Below are 26,797 nucleotides of genomic sequence, written 5' to 3'. Positions count from 1 at the left end.
CCCATTGTGGAGCACATCAGAGCAGAGCAACCCATTGTGGAGCACATCAGAGCAGATACCCACACTGTTGCCTCTGGAGGACCCCACACCAGTGCAGGTGGATGAGCCCTGAAGAAAGCTGCAGCCCATGAAGAGCCCACACAGGAGCAGGTTTTCTGGCAGGAGTGGCAGCCTGTGGGGGACTGGTGCTGGAACAGTCTGTTCCTGAGGGAGTATCCCATTGGGAGGAATATCCACATTGGAGCAGTTCATGAAAGACTGGCCCATGGGAGGGACCCTACCCTGGGGCTGGAGAACAGCAAGAAGAGAAAGGAGCAGCAGAGAGGAGTTACTACAGACTGACCATGACCCGACCCTTGACTAACCATCCCCGATCCCTCTGCATCACTGTGGAAGAGGAGGTAGAAGAATGAAGTTGAGTCTGGGAAGAAGGGGGAGGTTGGGCAAAGGCAGTTTTATTTTTTTTTGTTGTTGTTGCTGCTATCCTACTTTATTTTTAATTGGCAGTCAATTTCCCTCAAGGACAGTTTGTTTTGCCTGTTATGGTAACTGATGAGTAATCTCCCTGTTTCAACCCATAAGCTTTTTCATCTCATTTTCTCCTCCTGGCCTGCTGAGGAGAGGGCATGAGAGAGCAGTTTGGTGGGCACCTGGCAGCCAGTCAAGATTAACCCATCACAAAAGGTTTATTTATCTACAAATATGCACTATTACCTCAACATACACATAGGAAAAATGGGCCATTTAAGCAGCTGGGAGTCAACATTGTCTACGGAATTCCAACTCACTGCCTCTCATCATACTTTGTTTATCCAGCTCACATAAAACTGGCTGCCCTGGTTCTTGCCAGCCTGGCCTACTTAAGCATTTGCCATTAAATGCTGTAGAAAGATGTCCAACTTCCTCCTTCACCAGCGTTTGCATATGAAGTTTTCTTGATCTGGTTCTCATCCTGTAAAAAACCAATTGTCTCTGAAAAACAGCAACAATGCTGGATTCCTTGCTACCCATTTAAAAAAATCCTCTCACATAGGGTATACTTGCAAAACTGCTTGAGTCAAGTCACATTTCTGAGGATAATTTTCACCATCACTTATGTCAACCAAAGTAAGCTAATTTTTCACTAATGTGTTTTAGTCCAAAGCAACCAACTTAAAACAGTGTTAAAGCTGAAGTGTCTGTAAGCTACAGGTTGAGATTCACAGCTAAGTAAACAAATACATGAATGCATAATCTAGCCCGAACCTATATAAAAGAGGTTCCTTCTCATAAACCAAGGGAAGTTGTCTACAGCTATAATTATATATTAAAGATGGTTAACTTGTTGAGGGTGGTAGGCTGGCTTCACTGAAGGAAGGAGAGGCCCCAAGAAAAAAAGGCCACAGATGCAATTTACTGTCTCATCATAGTTCCTAGCCTAGAGCTGAAGACTATTGAAATATTCTAGTGGGCCGTGAGATGAATGCCAGCTTATGGTGAACGGCAAAAGTAGTCCCAAGTGCTTAAGCACAGAAAAGGAAAGAGCTTTCTCATACCACTCTGAAAGAGAGATACAACTTGCTGAGTTTTCTATTTATCATGTACCACCCACCCAAGATAAGTAAACTCAAGGAGTTTCCTGCCAGACAGCACTGAAAAGAGACTTTACAAAAGCACACAACTGGAGGCTGAAGCTAGCTAAACAGTTCAGACATAAGGCACCTAACCACTCTTTCATAACTTTTTTCAAATTGTTGTTTCCTATAAAAAAAAAAAAAAAGAAACACCACATCACCACACACAGAAGAAGGAACCATCCTGAATAAACTGTGCATGGGCAGCTTTCTAAGACAGTTACTTAAATTATCCTGTACCTATTGGCTTTGAAGCTTCTATTTGTTCCAGAGTCTCAGACCCAACTGCAGAATTACTCCTTTCTAGATGAACTACTGCTAACTTTCAAGACTGATTCTTACAGCCTTCTGAAACTGAAATCTTTTAAAAAATTGTTCTGTTCACGGCCAGTGCTGCTTGACACGCTGTTTGAAATATAGATAGCAGTGACTAGATGTCCCTAAATTGGCTTATACTTCCTGCTCAAGTCTCAGCTTTATCCTTGGTCTGTTCTCAAGCTGCATCTGAAGCTTTGTCAGAACCATAAAGTGTCATAGCCCAACAGAACCTCTTCTGCAGTGAACAGGGAAGCCTAATTTCTAGGACTAATTTATCCTCTGAGACTGGAACAGATTTTCATTAAGACTTGAGAATCCATGTTCTAGCTTCAAAACAGAAGTCACACTTGTGCAACTTCACATCATTGAAGCACACAGTTTTGTGACAGCACTTGGGGTTACTGATGTTGGATGGCTTTTTAACCATCCTTCACTGAGACCACACATCAAGTTCTAAAATGGGTCATCCTGCAGGCTCCTTCCTGATTATTATCAAGAACCAGATTAGGTTTAGCCCTCAAGGCAAAAAGTAGTGAACAGCATTACCATGCAGGCAAACTCTTCAGCAGCTATGTCCATATGCTACAATTAGCTCTGTATAGACTTGTTAGATCTTGTCTATTTGATTAGTGTTTTTCCAACAGGCTTGCAACGCAACATAAAATGAACAGACATTAAAGATGGGTCTTGCTAACACAGAACAGCTCCACTCAGCTCAACAGTCTGCTTCTACTTGACAGGAAATCTGAAGGTACAGTGATGCTCTAATGCTGCATTAGATGATATAACCACAACAGGTACAGGCCTGCTTTGCAACCACATGCTTAAATTGATAAAGTGCTTATTTCTGAAGCTCTTTAATCTACAGATATGAAACAAAGTACTATGTATGTTAATAGAGAACATAACAGATTCTCAAAGCCATCAAAAGTCAGGAAAGAACTCTAGCGTTAAGGAAGAGTAAAGCAATTTAGAAAAGCCTGTGCATGTAAATTGTTTCAGATGAACATAGGGTAATTCCAATCAACTGGCTGCTTACTGCCCCCACTAAGAATAAAGACTTTTTCTACTCCTATGCCCTTCTATCCTTAAAATTACCAGCTGCTTGCTTATCATATATTTCACAGAGTAAGACACACAATTTTTATGAGAATTAATAAACCACAGTAAAAGACTAATCTGCTTATACTGAATGGGGAAGTAGACAGACACTGAAACAGCAAACTTTTACATCCTGTTTTTTCTATTGTGATCAACAATAAATTTGCTCTCAGCTGTCAGTTTTGCAAAGAGTACTTAGGTTTGCTACCAGTGACTTCCATACCACATCTTGTTTCAGGAAGAACCTTCCTCTCCAGGCAACCAGCCAGGGCCCTCATTTTAACAATTTTTACAGTCTTCAGCCATGCATTATCTTCCACGTAGCTCTAATGCTAGCTGTCTAACTCCAGCATCACTTAAAAATATTTCTACCCCAAGCTTAAATAAAACATAGTGCAATGAATAGAAACAACTCAAATATGCCTTTAATCATGCTGAAAATTGTTTCACTGATTTTTGCTTTTATTTACAAAGACAGAAATTTATAACAAACCAGACATCCCTCATAATTAAATTATGTAATAAAGGTTAAATCCTGAGTTAGCAAAAGTTATTGCTTCACTGAAGTTCCAGACATTTCTAACAGGCATTTTTATATTTTTGGCTCCCACTACAAATTCTTCACATAGCACTTTTTCAAAGCTTTAAATCAGAGGCAAAACACAAAATAAAAATCAAAACTGAGGAAGACAGTAAATATCAGTACAGCTTTAGTTAACTAGCTGTACATCAGCTAGAGTACAGTACAAAACATTTGCTGAGATTCAAGACACATTTTTCAAATCATTAATAGCACTTTTTTAAAAATAGTAAATGTGTAATACAGGGATTGTAGTTTCAAATCAGATACAATCAAGCAAGTGATGATTAATGCACATGTTAATGCAGAAAGACCCACTGGTTTTAAGATACTGATGGACAGTTCATTATGATTACAGTAATTAAACCTCTTACTCTAGTCCATGAGCCAGTTGACAGTCTTCACAAATGTACCTTGCAACAAATGAAACTGGTTCTTGCCACTATCATCCACAACTACAGAACAATTTGAAGGAAAAATACCCAATCGGGGAGCTGCTGTCCATCACAGCTCACACAAACTAGAGTCACAAAATTTTCTTTCACATGCCCTGCAAACTTCCCAGTATTAGCATGTTTTTACTCAAAATGATGATGCATGCACAAAATCTGCTTTGCATGCAATTTTGGCAATACTCATGAGATGAACAAAATACTGATCTGTATAATTTGTAGCACAGTATTCATGTCACAATGTTCTATACATAGTTTGGAAAAAAGTATGAATTTTCTCCAGGTACACAGAGTTCTTTGAATTTCAGAAACTAACATTAAATATTACACTGCACTTAAAAAAACCTGGGAGTATAAAAAAAACAGAGATCAGTGTCTTCTGAACTCAAAGCTTGTCAATTAAAACTGGGTATTTTAAAGCACTCTCAGTCATTTACAAAACCCATTCTATGGAAATATGAGCAATCCAGAAATATTAGAGATCTTTTTAAAGATGACTCTTCCTGGTATTTTTCCTTATGGAAAGCAAACTGTACTTTAAGAAACAGTTAAACATATTAGCGAAGTGCAATACTGTCACATTACCAAAAGTCTCTCCAGAGGAGATACCAAAAATTAGCCAATTCTAATAAATTAGAAGATAACTTGAAGTATAAAGTAGGTTAATTACAAGATATCCACATAAAGGAGCAGGAACTTAGCACTCTTACATACAAGAGAGCAAGTCCCATGCTTACATGCTGATACTGAAAGATCCCAACAGGAAAAAACCCCACAATATGATGGTTAGGTCAAACTTACCCACTCAAGTTGTAACACTGAGGAAACAGGCAAAAGGGTAGGAACTAAGTTTTTAACAGCAACATATTATTTGGAGAAGATAATCTAGATAAATAGTTACCACATTCCATCATAATATTGATTTTTCTGCGTTGTACATTTGCCAAGGACTGGGAATGCAACCTACACAAGCAGCATAGCTTCAGTGACTTCATCCAGTGACAAAAGTAATGTTTAGGACTTTGCCACCTCTGCCCCCCTACCACAACAAGCATCCTTTAGCTGAAGATCTCACTTTAATAGGACGGATAGGATTGGTAGGTGATAGTCCCCACATGTGCATGAAGTACAGCTGTATTTTACATAATATCAAAATAAGTTCACGAGGCCCTTTCATTACAATTGGCGTAATATGCTAACATTACCTTGTCAAATGCAGTTTTCCTTTTAAGAAAACCACTAGTCAAACTGCCATTTCAGTGGAAGAACCAAGGCAAACTGCATTCATGTTGACACGAAGTCATATCCCCAAGACAGCAGTAGTCTTTAAATAGTTAAACTGCCAAAGAAACACCATTTGTCACCAAAGTACTTTAAATTCTTTTGAGTCTCTGGCATCTTGTTAGAAAGTGTTTGCTATAACAGCATTCTGCATCAGACAGATTACCCTATTAGCGCTGCATTACTGTCAACGTTAAAAGACAAAAAGGTCGTAAGTGCAGGACCAACCAGAAGAAAACGTCCAGTTTGGAAACCTCTCCAGTAAGGCATAGAGTTGAGGTGACTTTTGATCTTCCCCAAAAAAGTAATGTGCTGCTATGGCGAGGGAGACTATTCCATCAGAATGCTTTTCTGGGGCCTGAAAGTGAGAAAAGGGCAACACAGTCTTTATGACTGTTTATGGCTTTTAAACATAAGATCAATCCAGATATACTTTTCTACAGATTTGATATCTATGCAACAAACTTCATCCTGCAGCTTTTTGTCCTATATGTTAAAACACTTCCTGTCTTCAAACATACCAGTCTGATTACATGATGAGTTCAATATGAATTGAACTTGCAACTAGGTATTCAGGTCACAGTGCCTCTGACATTACATAGCATGCACATGCTCCAACTTCAAAGTTTGTATCTGTTCATTTTGCTGACAAATCAAGACATGGACTCCAACACAGTATTTATACTGATCCTTCTATTGTGATCCTTAGGATTGAAAGGCTTTTCTGCCTAGCTTTGCCACTATCAATCTTGCGAAGCTTGTCACACTGCAGATTCCTGTCTGCCTTTACCAAATACCCTCAGAGGATTATTTGGTTAAGTGTTTAGACTGCCTGATCCAGGAAAACACAAGGGACTTCCTGAACTTTCAAAAGTTTTTGTAATATTTACTCAAAGAATAAGACACTGTTAAACCTGTAATAAAAAACATATAAATCTGCAAAAAGTTCTTCACTGGCAAGTTAACAGAGTAGGGAGGTCATAAACTCTGGAACAGCAATGCTGGAAGCCTTGCTTCCAACTGAAAATAACGTACAAGAAAATTTAGAGAACAAAGCTTTTACAACTCTCTTCAGCTTCAAGACAGGTAGGTTTCCCACCAAGGACTCCCTCTAATTTCCCCAAACCAACCAAACAAAATATATCAAAAGGAAACTACTCACAATAGGAAAAAGAACTCTGAAATAACAGTAATAAAGATAAAACTTCAAGAACTATAAGGTTAAGATCAGAGAAATCCAAACTTACAACCTAAGACCATGGAGACACAGAAAATATTCTCCCTTTGGCTGTTTGGCAAGTTAGTGGACTAACCGTCAAAAATATATGTGAGCTGATGTATAAAGCTGAGGGAGAAATTAAAAGAGGGAAGCTAGAATTAGGATCTATCAAATAAAGCAAAGCTTAGGAAAGTTATTATAACATTTCTCACATAAGAATACAGAAATGGTGACAACGGCAGACCAAGGGATTGCTGCGTTTCCAGCAGCAGCATACTCACTGTCAGTTCTACCCAGAAGTGCCACGGTGTAGCCTGCAGCCCACGGGAGTAAAACACAAAGTAGTCTCCTCCTAAGCTAGCAACTGGTATACCATCCCCGAGAGACCAAGTGGACAGAACCGACCCTTCATGTGGCCTAACATAGAGAGACATGTGACTTGGACCTGCAGAGACAGGGATATGCATCTAGATGTATCAACAGGTGGAGGTAGAAGAACCATCTATTTTCCTGTGTAGTAGCATGTTATCTATTGCTGTCTTTCACAACATGATGCAATTGTCTTGTGTACAGAAGAAGCTTCCATTATTTCTAAGTGGTGAGATAAATGAGATGATGATGTAGGAGAGGGACAGAGCTATAAAATTGACTTTAAGAAAGGACTTGGTATAAAAAGATCAAGGCTTACTCAAAATAGACAAGGTTATCAGTACCCCAAATAACAACTGTAACACAACACCCACAGCTTCTAGCGTGTTATGAAACTGAATTAATTCATGCTAATCTCACAAAGCTGACTATCTTGGGAATGGCATTAGAACCTGCAGTACTGGAGTCAAAACCTGATTTGTTATTGGCATAAAAATAAACACAAATCACAAACCAGAAGCTTCAGTCACTCACCAGATACTTCAAAGCTTAACCTCACAGAGTTCCCAGGCATCAGCTCCTTGGACAGAACTTTAAAGTGAAGGGGGCTTCTTGGAATAATTTCTGGAGCAGGAAGATACCAGTTTTTCCTGTTAAAAAACCCAAAAACAAAACCCCAAACTTTTTAACATATTCTCAATGCAACACTCAGAGGTACTAAATATGAGAAGCAGAGAAGATTTTGTACAACATAGCTGACTGTGTGCTTACTAAATGAAATATTCAAAAGTTACTGACCCTAGCAGAAGGCAGGTAAAATTAGCATCTTATGGCCAAATATTTAAAGTGCATATTAATAGAAAAAACAGTCACCTGTATGTTCATTACCTTCATCCGCCTTAATTTACAAAGCAGTAAAATAAGTAAGAATATTTGCCTCTTCAAATCGCTACACTTTTGCTCAGAAGATTCTTGGGATATGAGAAATAGTCACAGCAGCTTGTTTTCTTCCATGGAGACCAGCTACTTTAGACTTCCTCTGCTGTCAGCTGGGGTGAGGCAGCAAAGAAGGGAAGAGACATACATACTCCTACTCTGAATTGCCCTTTGGAAGGCTGCCCCCTTCCCCTTTTTTTCCACTGGTGCTGACATTGATTTTCCACACATCAACTTCTACAGCTCCTGCAGCAGACCCAGCAATCTCTTGCAGAGATTCTGGCACAAGACACTGCACCTAGACAGAAGTTTAAGTGTCTTCTGAAGTGGAAGGATTATTTACTTTTAGACCGAGATTAGCCTTACTTTTTCTTCCCTTACATAAGCAAGATTGCATGAATGACAATGTGCTTTGGCAGTAAGTGCTCAAGTGAAGCTGTGTTCACACCAACCGGAACATGAAATGCACTGGCAGAATCCAAGGAAGGCCACAGAAAGGAGCGTGCTCCTCACATGCAGTTCTAATGGTGTCATTGATTTCAGGTACATGGGGAGTTATGTGAGATATCCCATTATAATCAAATCCATTAATCCATATACCAGAGTCACTTTTAACCACGTTTCCATCTACATCATGAAATCTTCTACTCGTGTGCTAGAAGGGGGGGGGGGAGGGGGGGGGTGGTGGAAAAAAAGACAGAGAAAGATGATGGAGCCTGCGCAGTTCAGAAGAGTCAGAAGTGATTCTGAAATATCTCCATGTCAATCCTTAAGGTCTACTCAATTTTCAGTATGCACTGCACACATCTCTGAGTATTTATGAATATATAGAGAGAATTACTCAGATAAAAAAAACATACCATAAAAATACCTATGTTCAAAAGATGACTGTGCCTATAAGTATTTGCTCATCTCCCATCACATTCACTTTTTAAATTATCATTGCTTACTCAATTCTCCCACTTCAAATCCCCTATAAAAAGCCTGCTCCTCTGACAGATAAACTGAACACAGAGATTGACCATGGGAAACATTAGTAATTCTTTCAAATCCAGGAATAATCATTAGAGCTTTCAAATCAAGCAACAAAGGGAAGGTTATTCTTTTGGGGGCAGGTGGGGTGGGGCGTTAAGCTTTGAAAAAAACAAACACTCTTGCAACCAATAGAGGCAATAAGATATGCAAGGCTTTTCTTACCTGGAGAAAGACTCGCTTAGGCTTTGGATTAGCCGCATCAGAACTGTAAGGAAAGAAGATTCCACTACAAACGAGAATCAGAGTGACTACAAACACAGCAGTTAAAGTTATTAGCGTCGTTTTTGTACTTTTGACAAGGTAAATGAAGTTAATCTAGAGAATAAAAAGACAGCCCAGTTATAAAACTGCAAGATTTAAGAAATATGACGCTACTCGTATAACTCTAAAATCCAGTTATGGAACTGAAAGTACATTGAAAATATACCATTAGAAGTACTACCTGACACAAGACACTTCTTAGTAATCTCAGTATTTATAACCAAAATGAATAACGTGAGTACTTCCTAGAGCTTTCAATGATTTCCTGTTTTTTAAAACATCTGCCAACAAAAACTCAGAACCTTTGTGGCAAAGGCAGCTGACAAAAAAAAACCTCCAAGAAATTTTCTTTTCTGAAGTGTAGTATATGTATTGTTCAGCTACATACTATACTTCACCTGAAACGAATATCTGTTCAAACTCCAGCATTAAATTGCATATTTTACACCAATCGTTACTACATCATCATAGAGCAGATATGTTTTTGAAAGCCGTTTCAATGACTTTTCTTTGACTAACACAAAACATGGAATCTTTGACATGTTTCCTAGAAGCTTCCCTTTACACTAAAGATATTGTCAAATTATCATTAACTTCAAGTATTAATTTAGAAAAACATTGATTCTAAACTCTAGAGAAAGTTTAAAAGTTTTAAACATTTACAAATTCTACTTACAAAATAGGATGACAGAATCATAGTAATGACCACAATAAATCCTGCCAACACCACATCTGGTAGAATTTCTGAACCACTTCGCCCCATGATAGGTGTAAACATTTCAAATACAGTCCAACTAAGATACATCATATACAGATACGGAACAAACATTCCGAGCATGTACATCATGACAAACTTCATTGTGGCACCTATAAGAGACACAAAAAACCAAAAGACAAAAAAATTGTAAAAGCTTAAAAGGACATAAACACACAGCTTTACTAATATATCCATATACTGCTGCAAGGTCCCATACACAATACTGGTCCTTACCCTTTACAAGGATATGGAAAGGGGATCTCATTTTGCATGGCCATGCCAATGTAACTCTTCCAAAAACACCCCAAAACAATTCTTGTATTACAAAAAAAATGTAAACAGGTGTTCTGTTCCAAACACTGTTTAAATATTACAGTATTTTTTAACAACCTTTACTGTCCATCAAAGTATCTGATCACCTAATAACCTCACATAGTATTGTTCTTTTTAGCTTGAGACACAGTAAATTTTTCAGTTTGTTTGTTTGTTTTTAACGAACTTCTCCATACTTTCAAACTGTCCTTAGTTCATTAAGACTTTTCCTTGTTAGGAAAATGTCACATGGTTACTTTGACTATTCAGATTTGAAGTTTGGGATTTCTTTTGCTTAAATAACAGGGTTTGGAGGAAAACATTCAATATCCAATAGTAGGGGCAGAAGTTTTGGTATACAACCTCCCCCCTCAAAATTCATACCTTTTTGGCCGAATTCTTTATGGATCATCAGCTTAGCAAGTAAAGGAAATGCTACCCATAACGTACAAATGAATGCTGAACAAAGGCCCATCTGAGTAACCACAGCCAATGCTATGGACCAAATCATCAATGAGGCATCAAAAAAAATATCTCCCAGGTACTGCTCATTCATATTCTGTAACAAAAAAAGCAAATACACTCATTACTGAGCATATTCCATGTATCACATCTCATGAGAACACACAGAAAAATCCTTATTTCTTGTATATCATTGTTTTCCTTGGACAAAACAATTTTGACAAGCATCATCTCACCATTTTCTTACTATTTAGAGTTATCCATGACAGTATACTTTTTTTTTTTCCATTTTTTAGATCTGCTCTGACATAGCTTCAAAAAGAGATTACATGGGCTGGGGTGAAAGGAGGAAGAGAACATACAAATTACAACACCAAGAAGATGGAAGGCTAATGTTTCAGGTACACAGGCAAATAAGGCCTTTTTATAAAAAGCATTGGTATTTGTGAAGCATATAAAAAAGTTACATAGTACTTATGTGTGAAAAAATTATCTGTATCTCCTGCGATTCTAAGCCTGTTTTTGAACAGTACACCTGTTGATACACTTGCTACACAAGCTCAGTTACTAGTCCGCAGCTGTCACTTTCATGGGTCAGGTAATACTAGATACCTTTTCAAAAAGGAAGGAAGTTTAACCATCAAAAATGTAATTTGGTTTTGTGGGCTTTTTTTAGGTTACACTGGCAATGCTACAGTGTTTGTAGTGCAAGATTAACTGTGAAACCTGCTAGCAGCAAGAACAACTGCTTGCGTGAACAACGGCTATCAAAAAGCACATAGTTCAGTTTCAGGCTGAGTAGGGAAAAAAAAGAAAAGGGGGGAGGGGGGGAAATACGAGTTGCCAAACCTGCTTCAAAAAAAAAAGCTTATTAATTCACAACAGAAAACACCAAGGCATTGCCAAGATTAACTTCCAAAACTTTTATGCAACTCTAAGTACAATGTAAGTTACAGAGGCAAAAAAACCTGTATGGTGTATTGCAAACTGCAGCATGCAAGTAAATAAAGAGACTCATGACATCAAGTTGGTTGATCTGATCAGACAATCAACAAGCAAGAAGTAAATCCAGAGCCTTGAACGGCTGAACCGTTATCAAAGTATGGTCTCCCATCAGCTCTTCCAAAAGACTAGAAAATGGGAACATCAAATCTCTTTTATAATTGGCTCATCTTTTCCACAAAAGGACACCACCACATATATATACCAAATAACGTTCCCCTTCCCCAAACAATTAAAAAAAAACACTTCCAGGTAAAGACATGATGGATCCGCCCAAACTTTCCATACAATCAAATTTCAGTAAATTCTTAAAACTTCTTCACATCCAAGGATGAAGCTGGATTTGGCTGACAGCTTACATTTCCTAAATTCTGTTGCCCAAAGCTTGTACAAATGGCAGAGAAGATAAGTAACAGCAAGCTGAACAACTGAATATGACTGCACCTAAAACCTAAACCTAACAGGCTCAAGCAGTCACCTTCTGCCCTGGAAGAGCATCATCTGTCAGATACCTCAAGGTACCACCTCACAGCCCTATTTGTTTTTAATACAAAATCATTAAACTATCATCTGAACATATGGGATTGTTGTGAGCTACAGTTATGCCATTACTACGCAAGTAGAATCACGTTGGTTAGTCCATAAAAAAGAATTCTAAGCAAAAAAGGTAGATAGACAGTAATCATGACGAATGACAGCAATGGAAAGGTAACACCACCGAATCCTCACCGAGCCTTGCAGGGGCCTAAATGACCTTTACCTGTTGTAGAAAAGAGCATGGACTATCAAGAGCTCTGTTCTATCTCCAGCTGTGGTCAAAACAACTAACAATCAGAATAATTGTAGAAGGATGGATGACTACTCAAAATTTTTACAACAGCTTCATTTAGAAAGCTCTGTACAGCACAGATTACTGTATTGGAAGAGGGCACGACAGAACTAGAAATTCTCATAGATGTAAGAAAAAAGCTCTCAAATGAACCATCTGAAAAAAAAATCGTATTATTTGCTTAGAACGTTAGAAATACAAACGACATCACCAAAACACGCATAATAAAAGAACAGAATAAAACAGAGAGAACTGGAATTCCAAGTTTCACAACAAAATGTAAATGATAAATCAGATTAAATAAAGAATAAAAATACTAAAAGATACATAAGGAGGTACTGTACCAAAATAAATTATTAAATTTAGGGAACCTGCCATGGAAGTACATTCAGAGGCAACAATCTGGTAAGATTCCAAGAATGTTCCAGTATATATGTAGATTCTGTAATTATCATCAAGAACATTGAAAAGTATCAAAAACCCTAAATTCTCCAGCTGTTGCTCTGCGCTTTTATCACTGAAGGGATGGCAGGAAGGCAAGGTGCAGATAGAGAAAGAAACAGTACCTTATACTGTATTCTACTAGGTTTTTGCCCTTTTTTCTGAAGCAGCTCCTGAAGGTCATTAGCAAGGAGAAACCCTTAAATCACAAAGCTCTTAACTCTGATTTAGTAGAGTCATCTCCATGCTTAGATGTAGCAATTTTTACAGCAACATTTTAAATACTTCTGTCCAATACAGAAAATTTTTGCATCTTTTTAATCAACTCAAAAATTAAGTCTTCCACAGATTAAACACTACATTACCCTTCAACATTAGCAATGAAGCCAAGCTTACCTTGAGGAAGGACTTCTTGGCTAGCGTATGCACAAGAACAAGATTAGCTGCAGCTGCAGTGCCATACAGAAACACAGAAACATAGAAATGGGTGTACCAAGAAAGAGATCGTCCAATGACGGAGATGAACACTGCCACTATAAGGACTGTCACCAGTGTGCAGACCCAACTTATCAGTGTTACGCCGAATGCAGTAAAGAATTTCTTCAGGTTATGAATAGCTATGAAGAAGAAAGAAGATTCATTCAGTAGTCATGTATTCTACTCCAGACTATACAGACTATCACCAAGACTGTAGTTACCCCACTGTATAATTGCTTTAATGACAAAAATAAAACTGCACGAGGAGTCCACTCTGAAGATTTCTTAACAGCATAGTCTAAATCACTTAGCCTACTTCTTTGCAAGTCTTTTTGCAGTCTTCTCTGCTGCAAGATTTATTCCCAGAGTAATAGTGTATTTTGCAGACTACCATGTTCCCGATAGTAAAAATTTCTCTAAGGCACCAATGGAGCCACGTCTCAAAAAAAAAAAAAAAAAAAAAAAAAAAAAAAAAAAGAAAAAAAAGTTGAACTAGCTTGTCTTGTAACTTTTTCTTACTCCAGAAAAAGTTTGCTGGATTTTGGGGTGGGGTGGAGGAAGCAGGTTGGCAGGTTTTTTTGGTTTGATTTTTTTTTTTTTTTAAAAGAGGTATGCTCGTACACATACCCAAAAAGTCTAACTAGAAGATTTAAGTTGTTTTACACCCTTTCTTAAGCTTTGCTGTCTTTTTCCCCATTTGTTGTTTACTTATTTGCTCCTGCCTATGGACAGGTGTTAAAGAAGGAACTCTGAAGCCCTACCTGTGCTACCAGAACAATGAGTTTATATAGATACTAAGCAAGTTTTGGGGTATGTTTTCCCTTTTCAGATCTTTAAATGATTTACTCTTCATGAAAGCATAAGAGATGTAATCATGATTCATAAATGCTAGACATCTAGGCCCATCACAGTCTTTCTTCATCAGAATTATTCACAGTTGATTTAAAAACCACAAAGCATCTCCTATGTTATGCTGCACACCTAAAATTTATTTCTGAAGTTTATCTAAAAAGATGCCTTAATCATCTGAATACTTCTCCATCTACTAACTGCTATACATTAAAAAGTAATATGATTGATTTTTTTTTTTTTTTTAACAACTAGGCTTACCTCTAGTTTTGGGCTGTAATACTTTCTTGCTTAAATAAAGAAAAGCAATTGCTGCTGTAATATAGTTCATGATGGTGCCAACACGAGCAGGATAAGCCAGGACAAATAAACCAAGCACATCAAAGAACACAACATTTCCATGTCGATACTCAAAAGAATTAGCCAACTTATCTGATGTTGCTAGGTATTTTAGGACACCTAGAATATTGTCACCTATTAAAAAAGCAGATACATAACTACATCAGGGTTGATGAATTAGTACACAGCATTCTTTAAAATAGAAGTGTTCTTAAAAATAAAACTGTATTGAAATATCCTCAAAGACATGAATATACAACTGATTATTCTGAAACAGGTATTCCATGGTATGCACAGCATACTATTTTCATTAGTTAATCTATACAGCTGTCACTAAAATATGTATACTTGGGAAGCTTCATGTATTGAAACACTGTTGCAATGAAGGGAGTAATCAAGCTCCAGCCCATAAGCCCTTCTTCAGGTCTGATATTAAGGCACCGGACTACAAGACTAACCCATAGATGAGTTTGTAATTTCCTAAACTTACTCCTCTTCTTGCCACTAGCAACGCATCCATGTTTCAGTAACTGTGCATAATGTGCCTTTCTTTCCCTAGATGACTCTAAGGTAGGAGACAAGGAGGCTATTTTCCTTTGTAGCCTACAGGTATCAACAACCTTTTCCTTTCTCCCAGTACAGCCAAAACACATGTAATCGAAACAATTGTTCTCAACTTTCATTTTGCTTTTGCTTGATGCGTAAAAGTGCTTACTGGCCAAAAAGTTTGTCTTTTTTTTTTTTTTTTAGCTGTGATATGTTTAGCAAGAGATGTTCTAGGTAACTACCATGACCAGTACAATCACCTGTCCCACAGGAATTTATAAGTGTTACTGTCTTGCAACTGCTTTGGCACAAGAAAGCATTTAAAACTCTTATTCATGTTGGTCATCTAAGCTGGCTTCTGTATAAGCTTAATCAGAGAAATGGTCAAAATCCTGCAGGCATTTAGGATTACATTAATTTTTCCTGCAAAACTAAAGGTCTTACTGTAATTTTCTTTACTGCAGTATGTCAAATAGCCTGCTATGAGCACGACCTGTTAGTAGAAAATAAATCCTGTTTACCCACAGTTTGTGTGCTACCACAGAAATTTGACTGAGATATATTCTACAAGAGAAAAACTCTGTTGGCAGATCAGTCACTATGCCACCAACTTAACCATAAACTTCTCATGATGAACATGAATACTGAGAGAAAACGAACACAGAACACTGAACAATCAGGTATCAACAGCTAGATTATAACCTTAACTAGATTCCACAGTTACTTTCAAATGAACATCACTGGATGCTGATAAAGTTTATCTTCCCAAGTTGACAAAATACTTCCTTTGTATTTGAAAGACATGCATTCAGTTAATTCTTTGCTCTTTAGAACATGTCTAGCATGTTCTAAATGTGTAATTAAAATTACAAATTTCTTGTGATGGTAGTCTTACAGCAAAATGAAAAAGCAGCTACAACACTACTCTTCAGTAAATTACCGGATTTTTGAAATACCAACCTGCTCTCTGAATGGAATCTGTTAAAATTCTGTCTGATGTGTCATATTCTGTATGATAAATATAGCCATTTTCAATAAAAGCCAAATCTATTCCTAGAGAGAGAGAAAAAGCATGTTTGAAATTATGTAAACCTAAAACCTCAAAACAAACATGTGAAAGCCTCAGACATCTTTCACCGAAAACTTTGTTCTACTTTGTAGCCCACTCACTATCCTTAAAGATGAACAAAATAGTCTGCTTTGTAGAAGGAAGACTAACAGGGATGCCATGTTGTCGTGCTTTAAGCCCAGCCAGCAACTAGGCCCCATGCAGCCACTTCCTCACTCTCCCTCCACCCAGTGGGATGGGGAGGAGAATCAGAAAGAAAAAATAACACCTGTTGGTTAACAATGATTTAATAACTAAAGTAAAATAAAATGTAGTACTAACAATACTAACAACAATAATGCAAAGGAATGTAACAAAAAAAAACCAAACCAAACAAAAAAAACCCCTAAGACAAGTGATACACAATGCAATTGCTCACCACCTGCTGACCAATGCCCAAGCAGCAATCCACAGGTGGTGAGCAATTGCATTGTGCATCACTTGTCTTTTCTTGGAGTGTTTTTCTGTGTTATTTCCTTTCTATTACAATTATTATTATATTTTTTATTAGTAATCTTACATTTCATTTTACTTTGGTTGTTAAATTGTTCTTATCTCAATCAATGAGTTTTACTAGTCTTTTTTTTGATTCTCTTCCCCATCCCACTGAAGTGTGTGTGGGGGGGTTGGAGTGAGTGAGCAGCTGCGTGGTGACGAGTTGCTGTGGGCTTAAACCACAACACACATGTATTTAAAAAAGGACACTTTAAAACATTTTAAAATATCTATCCTTTCTAATGTATTGATTTGCATGACATCTGTACACAAACTCATCTCTACTGGAGAAACACATGAAAATTCTTAATCATCTCAGCTTCAGAAAAGATGCACAAGGTGCTTTCCAAACATTTACTAGTAAATAGAGATCCACATTGTAAAGTAAGTAAAAGCAGCACTTTCAAACTATATGAAGACCTTCTCAAAATACCAGGTATGTTCTTTTTAGGTCTAACTTGTAAACAGCTTTTCAACTAGCCAGTCTGAGAGTCCAACTAATTTGTAAAAACAAACAAAAAATATTTACAAAAAAAAAGGTTTTCTACATTATTATATACATTCAGTGTATCCCAAACACACACCACCTCAGCTGCATATGCAAAAAGCTGCTGTCTGCAATCTGAATCCTCACAGTTTTGCAGAGGTTTAACAAATCACTCAATTCTACCAGTAGACAAAGAGGAACAAACTAGTTCTTTTAACTCAATTGTTCTATTTGTCTAGAAAAAACAGAGTTCAGTGAGAATTCATTTATGATCCAGGTACAATTCTGAACAAATAAAGAACACATTGTACAAAATCAGCTGCTTTATTTTCAAGCTAGAAGCACACTTTGGAACAGTCCACAATATGCCAACATGTTTTGTTCCAATAATCAATTCAGAAATATCACTTTTCTTGAAAGTGACTCCAATGACCACCTGTGCCAGACAGCAAGGATTTTACAGAAGTCTACATTCCTTTGAACTGTGTTTGCACTGTGCGTACCACATTTTTTCCCACTGGTCATTCTCTGCAGAATGGATAGCAAACTGTAAACAGATTAGCAAAACCAGTAACTGCTGTCGTGTGCTTGATTATGACAAAAAAAAGGTAACAAAAATGCATTAATTACTAAGTTTCTGTTTTTAAAAAAGATGATTACAGTTTATCCATTAGGTACAGACATTTAATTCTTGCAAGCAGGTTATTGGCACCATTACCAAAATGTTTCAAAACAGAATGTTTAACAGCGTACTGTTAATTCATGCAGTGTTTTCCTGATTTTGAGGAAACTTTTCTACCATGTAGTTTCTTTCTGGAAAACAGCAGTCTCCAAAAAAAATCCTTAATAACCTACATGACAAACCAAATCTAAAGGCTCTTGCCTTAGCAAAAAAGCAGGAAAATTTGCTCCCAAACTGAAAGACAAACCAAATTTGAGGACGTTCACATAGTAAACCACAGAAAGGTCTCCCTGTTATAAACTTAAGATAAATGGCTGCATAATGCACATTGACATGCCTTCTGATAACATACCTGGAACATTGCCAAAGTCCCTGTAGATACGGAAGTCTGTATCTGCTGGGATAATGCCACTCTGAAATATTTCCTGTGCCACCACAGAGGCAAAGGGATGTTTGGCTGCAACTACGTATGCTTGTACCAACCAAGGATTCTCAGGTCCTAATAAAAGATGAGCAGAAATTCCACAACTACCACTTTTTGAACTTCAGTAATGGTATCTATCTTTACAGTAACAAATAAATAATACAAAGGAACTACTAGAGTTTTAATGCTGTTGCCCCACAGGGTATATACTAAGTGCATTTGTGTCAGCTGAATGACTCATACTTAAGAGAAAGAATTAGTTACACTTGGGGTGTGGGGGGGAAAGCACTGATACCTGGAGTGTTCATTGGCAGAGCATATAAGCCATCTCTCAAAAAAGACCTAGCACTAATGAAGAAGTCACAACCTTTGGCAGAGTTTCCAATTTATCATCTATGTATCACACCTCAAAATTGTTGTTTAGAGAAAAGTCTCTCCACTAAAGCGTTCAGTGCAAGTAAACAATTAAGCAGGTCCAGCAGTAGATGGAAGTCCGCAGACCAACTAGGATGGAGCAGAAGTTTAACTGTAGCCTACAAAACGCAGAAGTTTTGCTGCTTCCTGAGCAGCAGATGGAGTTCTAATGCCAACAACTCCCTGCACAGATTTTGAAAGAGCTGCTGTGAAAATTAAATAAAGCATATGAAAGTGTAAGTATGCAAGACATATGAGGTATCCAAATCTGTTTTTCTCCTTACTACCTTGACGTAAAAGGTAAATACAACTTCTGTAATTCTGTTCTACACAGGCTTCCCACCTACAAGGCAACTTCTGTGGCAGAGCTTTAGCCTACAAGTATATAAAGATGGAGAGCAACTTATTTGCTGCACAGGGCTGGGAGCGAGGCACAGAGGTTCTCCTGTCTTTTGCTTATGAGTCACTTTCAATACTCCTTCAAGTCTATACTGTTTATTATCAAATTATCCTAGTGTAGAAACTGGACACATTGCAAGCTCATACCTGTTTGAAAAACAAGTTCTTTTCCTCCTACACCTGCTGCCTCCAGGTTAATAAAAGCTCTAATTGACTTGGCCCACTCATGTTGTGTAATGAAGCCATGACTAGCCTTGATGAGAAAACAAAAAAAAAAATATAGGTCAAATATCTTCCAGACCAGCCTAAATGTTATTTTCCATCACATATGATCATAACTCAAGATTGGACAAGGCAGCCAGATCACTTACAACACAAACAGATGCAGAAAATCCAAGTCTTCTAATTAAATTAATGTGGACAATATTCTTAATCTAAGTATATTTTTCCCTTTGAAATCAAATACATTTTTCTCAGAATGTTAAGACTGGCATTTAACTATATTTCAACAGATTAAATACAAGCCATATCTGCAGTTACTCTTTCCTTTGCCAGAGTCTTAATACACAGCTTTGAGATATATTTTATAATTCTAGCATATTCTTACCTGCAAAATATTTTCTTCTGCACCATTAAATAAGAATATGACAGCATGCTGCAGGGGCTCTGATGATTTTGAAAGTGTGTTGAGTATTTCAAGCATCACTGCACAGCTAACAGCATCATCACTGGCACCTTAAAATAATCAGCAGAATAGCATGGCTTACCACAAACACACAGAACTGCAACAAAGGCCAGAGAAGATAATCTGAGGTACAATTACTCCAAGCTTTTGTACATTTTCTGCTACTGCTTGTACCCTGTGTCTATGCTAGTTAAAAGCAATGGCAGACAGAAAAATAATGCTCAAAAGTTGCACAAGTGAAGTACAAGATATCAGATCCAATACTACTGCTCAAGCAAAGTAGACTAACTAGGTTACTAAGCAAGCAAAGTAATCATTATCTATTTTTCTAAGAACAATACAAATAAACAAGGACATAATTTTCACTTACAGCATACTCAAATTTTAAAAAAATAAACATTCCCACACAAGTCTCCCTAAAGCATTCTACACTGTTACAAGGCATTCAAGTAAGTGGACAAAACCTCAAAGTAACACAAGACCAAGACTGCAAAGTAAAGCAAAGGAAACACCAGAATTCACACCTTTAAAACATTCTTAAAATGAAAGGATACATAATAATACAGTATTTTCATGACCAGATGCTTTCCACCACCCTTCTTTATTTGCAGAAAACCCCTTTTGCTCTGACCTCAGTAGTCTGTTCTCTTTGACTCCCTCATCCAACAGTATTCTAGACTTACTCTCACTTCCTCGCACCTCCTCCCATGCCCCACCACTTTTTTTATCTTGATTAAGCACCCATCTTTCAGCCAAGGTCACCCATTGCTCCATTTCCCTCACTTTGGTGCAAGCTGTGGCGTCTCCCTACCCCACTCTAATCAATAACATTTAGAAGCAAACAGAGAAATTTAACCTCCTTCCTTCAGGCATGGGTTGCATATATAATGCTGATGTACACCGAGAGGACGACAGTGTGGTCAGGCCTCAGCACACAATTAGGACAGACTTGTTAGCTGCTAAAACTGTTTAATCTACACATAAAGCCCCACCTTTTCCAAAGCTTGTAACTTGGCAGAATGTAGACATATCTGCCCCTTCCATGAAAAGGGCATATTCCCCATACAAATCTCAGTCTAAATTTTAGCCTTAGCTTATTGTATGGAAGTACTTTAGAATAAATAAATAAAACCAAAATCTTTCCAATACACTGTTCTCTGATCTATTTCTCAGCAATGAATTACTTGTTCTGCCAAAAGCTTTCCAAAAAGCCCCCGCCAAACATCTGATTTAAAGCCCTGATTATATTGCCACCCGAATTTATCAGTAGTCTACTCTTGGCCACACCGATTTCTTTTATCTAACTTATGCTGTGTTGATAACTCAGCAGACAAGCGATTATAGTTTTCAGTGAGACTAATCACTTATCTGCCTTGCTGTGAAGCTAAGAAAAACAAGTTATTGGTTTCAACAAACATACAGATTTACATCTGAGTAAAGCAGCCATGTAGCCATAGACTATGACACAAGCTCACAAAGAAAGTTATCATCCTCAAATACTTCATATACGGCAAAACTGATGTGAGGTTAAAACAGATTTTATGGCAAATAACAGTAAACTAATAAACCCATGTTATCAGCTACATCTGCGATGATAATTTTAAGGATGTTTCTGCTTTCAAGTTTATTAGAAAAGAATCAAATAGGCCATAAAAATTAGTACCATTAGAACAAGAGACATGTTTTAGAAATTCACTGTTTCTGTTTTTCCTTCACAAGGAGGCTCAAGCTTTTTCTAACACTGAAGCTCTAACGGTTTACTGAGTTTTGCTTTAATCATTTCATAAGCGTCAACAGCAGATTATGTTTTATTACCTGATTTTCAACTACATTACTCATTAACCACTGAGTCCTGCCGATTCTGGTTAAATAACACATTTTTGGAAATCAAAAAAAGATGTAAAGAAATAACTTACAGAAATACAGAAGAATAGAAAACAAAAGGTTGTTGCTTAGGTTATGTGCAAGTTTCACACTAAGACAACAAAACACAGAGCAGCTCCTCACTGTTGTGGTAAAGGGCTAGGCTGCTTTCTGATTAAAGGCAAGCGTACAGGCCGATTTCTAGCTCCTCCACAGACTTCTGTACAATCCTATAAAAATCCCTAAAGTTTTTTGGCATCTCTGTGCAAGGTTGGTGAAATATTTTACTGTGAGAGTAACTATAAAGAAAGTAATTGATGTAGACATAATCCTGTATTACAACCCATAGAAACAGACACACAATTTACCTCGGGCATCACTTTAAAGGCAGTTTTCAATAACCATTGTATTAAGCTTGTGAAGTACTCTAAGTCTAGGGAGCCATATTTAGACTATAAATACAGTAATTAGCATCTCTGAAGTTCCTAAATCACAGAGCATGTTTAATAATCATGCAGTTATTAAGCTTCATTTGGAGACTCATCTTGCCTAAACATGACTGAGGAGAAAGAGAAGTTCTGTATACTATTTGTTGACAGAAAAAAGGCACAAAGAGTACAGCAAGTTTTTGTTTCTGTACCCAATACCCGACAGTTTTCTCAATAATGAAGGCTATTTGCATGTGCTAAAGAACAGGTTTACCCCCCAAAATAAAACACCACGTGGGGTGTAAACGAAGAAACTTCAGTAAAAGCTGTGCTGTTAGTGACTGAAATCTGTAGGTATTCTTCAACCACAATGACAGGCACACATACACCTGTGGCTGAGTGTTGCAACAAATGCTTTCCTGCAGTTTTCGGTTCCCTACCTTCCCGGCACTGTTAAAACCATGTATTTACAAAGCTGTTTACACCCTTGCTGCAATAATTATTTAACATGATTAGGTTTATAAAAATGCAGAGGGACAAGAATAAGAGACTACACAACAGTGACAGTGAAAGTAGCAGTGAGATGTAGACACTACCAAGGCAACAGAACCTTAATCTTTGATCACTACAGTCTTTTGAGACAGAAGCTTTGAATGCAGAAACAAAAAAAAAATTGGCATCGCTTAAGGATATAACACTAAAAATTTGACATAAAGTACAATACCAGCAAAGGGAGGGGAAAACACAGACTGGTTAGTGGGAGCAGGAACATTCTCTGGCACAAAGCATCCTGTGAAAGGAAAGCCAGGATTAAATCACTACAGAAGTATGGAAAGACCTGAATGACAGGTGGAAGCAGCACATGAAACATATGCATAAGCAGTGAATTACAAGGAAGTCAGATATAACCAAACTTTCTAGAAATCTAAATATAGTATCTTTAATACTATAAAAAATATACTATACTTTTTTGGCTGCCTACCAGAAAGTGAGAGTGAAATCCTGACTTTCATAGGACCAACCTGTCACTCTAAATACTGAATCTCATGGAAATCAAGCAGACGAGTTGACACATGCAGTAGTCTAGCATGTGGCTATGATGCTGCTTGAAACGAGAAGACAGCGAGCCAAGCTCTGGGGCTCATGTAATATACAGAAAAACAGAATGAACATGTGGACCTACCTGGGGTATTTGGTACAGAATCAAAGTGACAATTGGATAACACTGCATGCTCAGCTCCACTTCGGGGTTCCAGCTTCACTATGACATTGGTTATATTTGCATAGTAACTAGTAAAGCCTCCTAAAAAGTCAATGCTGAAGGAGCCGGTGGGCCTCTGTATGTCTACAGATATCTTGTGAGCATCTGTGCTTTCTCTTTCTATTGCCTGAACTTGTTCTAAGAGGTAGTTAACTGCAAGAACTTCATTTTCTGGACTTCCAACTGTTCTGGGCCCAATTGCTGTTATGTTGTCAAGATACCCCCTGTAAGAGACAAATTACACATTCAGCATCAACATGTTCAACATTTAGTACGCAACTTATCTACAGCGGTAACGTTTTTGTACATTGTCCCTATTTCAAAACTGACGGGAAGTGGAAGAGACTATAAAGCCACCTGGAGATAACTGTAGTCAAGATGCCAAAGATCATTATGGCAGCGGGCATACAGTACTGATCTTTACTCAGGGCTCCTCATTCTACCTGTCACAATAATAAACCAAACTACTGGTTTCCTGTCTTGAACGTATCAATGCAAAAAGAAACAACAGGGTGAACGGAGCAGCTGAAGATTTTAGCTTTAACAACGTTCTGCTCGCGCATACGCGCTCTTCCCTGAACGCCTGAATAAGCACACTCTTGGCAAGATTTACACCAACTAAGCATCTGCAGAGAAACTTTCCCGACTACGCCCCTACTCTCCCCTTCCTCATACGACGAGAGCACGCGCTGTTCGGTCAGCCCCAAAGGGCACCTCTAAGGGGCAGCCAGGACGAGGCCTGGAGCCCTCGCAACACTCTCACCTACGTTCTGCGAGCGCCCGAGCGGGCTCCGAGCTCTCGCCGAGGGCAGGGGAAGACCCCAGCGCCCCGCGAAGGACGGCAACCCAGCAGCTGACGGCAGAGGCCCGCACCGGCTCAGCCTCAGCCAGCCCGCCGGGCTCCCACCCGCCGCACCGACACCTCTAACGGGACGCCCCCGACCCGGGACCCCGCGCCCGCCCGGAGGCAGGGCCGGGCCGGGCCGGGCCGCCGCGGCGAGCGTCCCGCCGGGGCTCCCTGCGGAAAGCAAACGGCACCCGCGGCTACCGTCGCCCCGGGACTAACAGCGGGCGGACTCTGCCCGCCGGCTGGCGCGGCGCGGGCGCGCCCCAGGGCCCTCCGCCGCATCCTCCGCGGCCGCGGGCCCGGCAGGAGGGGCAGCCCGCCCTCGCCGCCCCTGCCGTACCTGGCGCGGGGAGCGCTGAACTCGCGGGGCCCGGCGGCGGACGGCTGGCTCAGCAGCTGTCGGTGCGAGACGTGCACCAGCGCCCGCAGCCCCAGCAGGTACAGCAGCACCAGCGGCGCCCCGCGCCCCTCGGGCAGCGGCCGCCGCCCGCCCCGCTTCTTCCCGCCCGCGTCGCCGTCGCCGTCATCCCGCGCCGGCGGGTGGCCCCGGTCCCGGTCGCGGTCCCGGTGGCCGCCGGTCGCGCGGAGCCGCCACACAGCCGCCGCCGCCGCGCTCTGCTCCATGGGCCGCGAGTCCCGCCGCGCAGGCGCGCGATACGGAAACGGGCGAGGGTCAAAAGAGGGGGCCCGGCCCCCTCCTCGGCGGGGTACGGAGGGGCCAGAGGGCGGGGGGCGTGGCTCCGCGAGTCACGGGGCGGTGGGGGGGGCGGGGAGGGGCAGGGCCCCGTCGCCGGCCCCTCCCTCCCCCGGGCCCGCGCTGCGCGTTTCCCTGCGGGCCTGCAACGGTCGCTTGCAGCCCCGGCCGTGCGTCCGGCCACAAAGCCCAGGCCGGGAAGCCGTTGGCGGCGGTTGCCAGTGGAGGCCACCGGCCCGGTAGCGGTGGAGCCCTCTGTACCGCCACGGCGCCCGGGCGGGCGTCGGCCCGACCCGGCGCTTGATCGCGGTCGCCCCGTGCTTTCCGGGCAGTGTCGCCTCACGCACAGAGATGTAGAACTCTTCGTCTTTTCACGGCATTTCTTCTTCCTTCCCCCTCCCCCCCCCCCCCCCCCCCCCCCCCCTCTTTCCCAACACTAAAACACGAAGGAAAGTGTGCAGGAGTGACGGCAGTGTCCGTGGGGGAGCAGTAAAGAGTGCCAGAAACCACCAGGCCTGGGGCAAAGGGTGGTGAAGCCTTGCAGACACAAAGTCATGGCACTGGCCGTGCTCGGGGTCGCTGGGGTTCCTCCCCAACCCCCCGCGTTACATTTGTGGCATTTCATAGCTGTGGCCATGCCCAGACTGGAGCTCGGGTTGCTGAGGGTGAAGTGCAGTAACTCGTGGAGGTGCTGGGCAACAGCAACTTCCACTGAAGTCGTGCCAAGGAGAGCACCTGTGAGGATGGGGTCCTGAGGTGTGACACCGACTGTCACCCCTGTGGTGCTCCGCTTGCTTCTCTTGGGGGGGTGGGGGGGAAGCACGCTTCTGCCTGTTCTCACAGCGCCTTTGAGAGATGGGACGGAGCTGTTGTACGGTTATTTTTCCTGTCTTTATCGTACTGCTTTGCAGCGTGCCTTGCGACTCCGAAGATACTGGTCTCTTGTGCTCTGTGACATGATCTGATCTGGAAACAAAATATGTAATGACGTGATCCAGAGAAATGGCTGTTTCAATATCTCCAATGTTGCGTATAAACAGTGAACGTCGCTGCTTTCTACCCTGCCTCTGTGTTGCCACGTGGAAGCTTTCTAACAGGAGTTGCAGTACCCTGGGGGATGAAAAAGTCTGAAGGAGCAGTGTGCTAAAATGTGATGACTGTGCTCTCTGGACACCTCAGGTGCTTTAGTAAATTTCCATATTCTGGCCTAGTGAGTTTTCTCATTTGCCTCACTGCACCCTCAGTACAGACAAGATTATTGCTTACAATTTATGATTATCAGCTCCAGATTATGCTACTACATTTAAGACGCAGTAACATAGTTCTAGGCTGCGAGGTTTCTTTTATCCTGATTTGTTCAATTTTTCTTCCTTCCTGCTTTTGTTTTGCTTACCTGTGTTACCTCCCTCTTCACAAGTAGACAAACATACCCCCAGATTTGGTTCTCAAAAGTAGATTTTGCATTAGAAACAGCTCTACTATGAAAAATTCCCATGTAAATGTTTTCTTAAAAATACAAGTGCGTAATTAGTCCAGTGAAACAGTTGCAACACAAATAATCAAAGCTAATTAAATGTAAGCCCCCCCCCTCCAAAATGTTATGGAGTGGAAGCTGCCCTTTGAATATGTCACATTAATAATCTGTATCATGGTAAGGTAGTATTACTAATATACCTAAGAAAATGTGGTTTTAAAGAAAGATGTGGCCAGATATTCAGTGCAGATCTGCATTTCTCCTTTGAAATTCCTAAGTAGGTCTTAAAGTTGTAAAAAGAAGTCAAACAAGGGATCAAATATGGACTTTCATCTTTTGTTTTCATGTATAATATCA

The 26,797-nt window shown here is 40.0% G+C and overlaps 1 protein-coding gene across 1 annotated transcript; it reads right to left on the bottom strand.

Annotated features, from left to right (window-relative positions):
• Positions 1-3,411: 3,411 nt before the first annotated feature.
• ERMP1 (endoplasmic reticulum metallopeptidase 1) lies at positions 3,412-24,896 on the bottom strand. Its single transcript, XM_049795738.1, has 15 exons — positions 24,613-24,896; positions 23,348-23,649; positions 19,796-19,923; positions 19,336-19,441; positions 18,304-18,450; positions 16,140-16,232; positions 14,556-14,768; positions 13,365-13,585; positions 10,619-10,793; positions 9,842-10,032; positions 9,067-9,219; positions 8,322-8,524; positions 7,468-7,583; positions 6,846-7,009; positions 3,412-5,703 (listed from the first exon to the last, which is right to left on the bottom strand). Exons 1-15 carry the CDS (start codon positions 24,894-24,896, stop codon positions 5,539-5,541), a joined length of 2,661 nt encoding a protein of 886 aa, XP_049651695.1. The 3' UTR covers positions 3,412-5,538.
• Positions 24,897-26,797: the final 1,901 nt, after the last annotated feature.

Source organism: Accipiter gentilis, chromosome Z (genome assembly GCF_929443795.1).
Source record: "Accipiter gentilis chromosome Z, bAccGen1.1, whole genome shotgun sequence".
NCBI classification, from domain to species: Eukaryota; Metazoa; Chordata; class Aves; order Accipitriformes; family Accipitridae; genus Astur; species Astur gentilis.
The sequence above is the reverse complement of the archived record's forward strand: the minus strand, read 5'-3'. Positions and strand labels throughout refer to the sequence as shown.

Bases quoted from the DNA above. Each gene is read 5' to 3' on its own strand.
- ERMP1 (XM_049795738.1), bottom strand. From the start codon at position 24,896: ATGGAGCAGAGCGCGGCGGCGGCGGCTGTGTGGCGGCTCCGCGCGACC. The intron at 14,769-16,139 runs GTTGGTATTTCA...CTTTTTTAATAG, and splicing joins AGATTCCATTCAGAGAGCAG to GTGACAATATTCTAGGTGTC. The intron at 7,584-8,321 runs GTTGGTGTGAAC...GTTTTTTAACAG, and splicing joins CCAGTGCATTTCATGTTCCG to GAAAAACTGGTATCTTCCTG.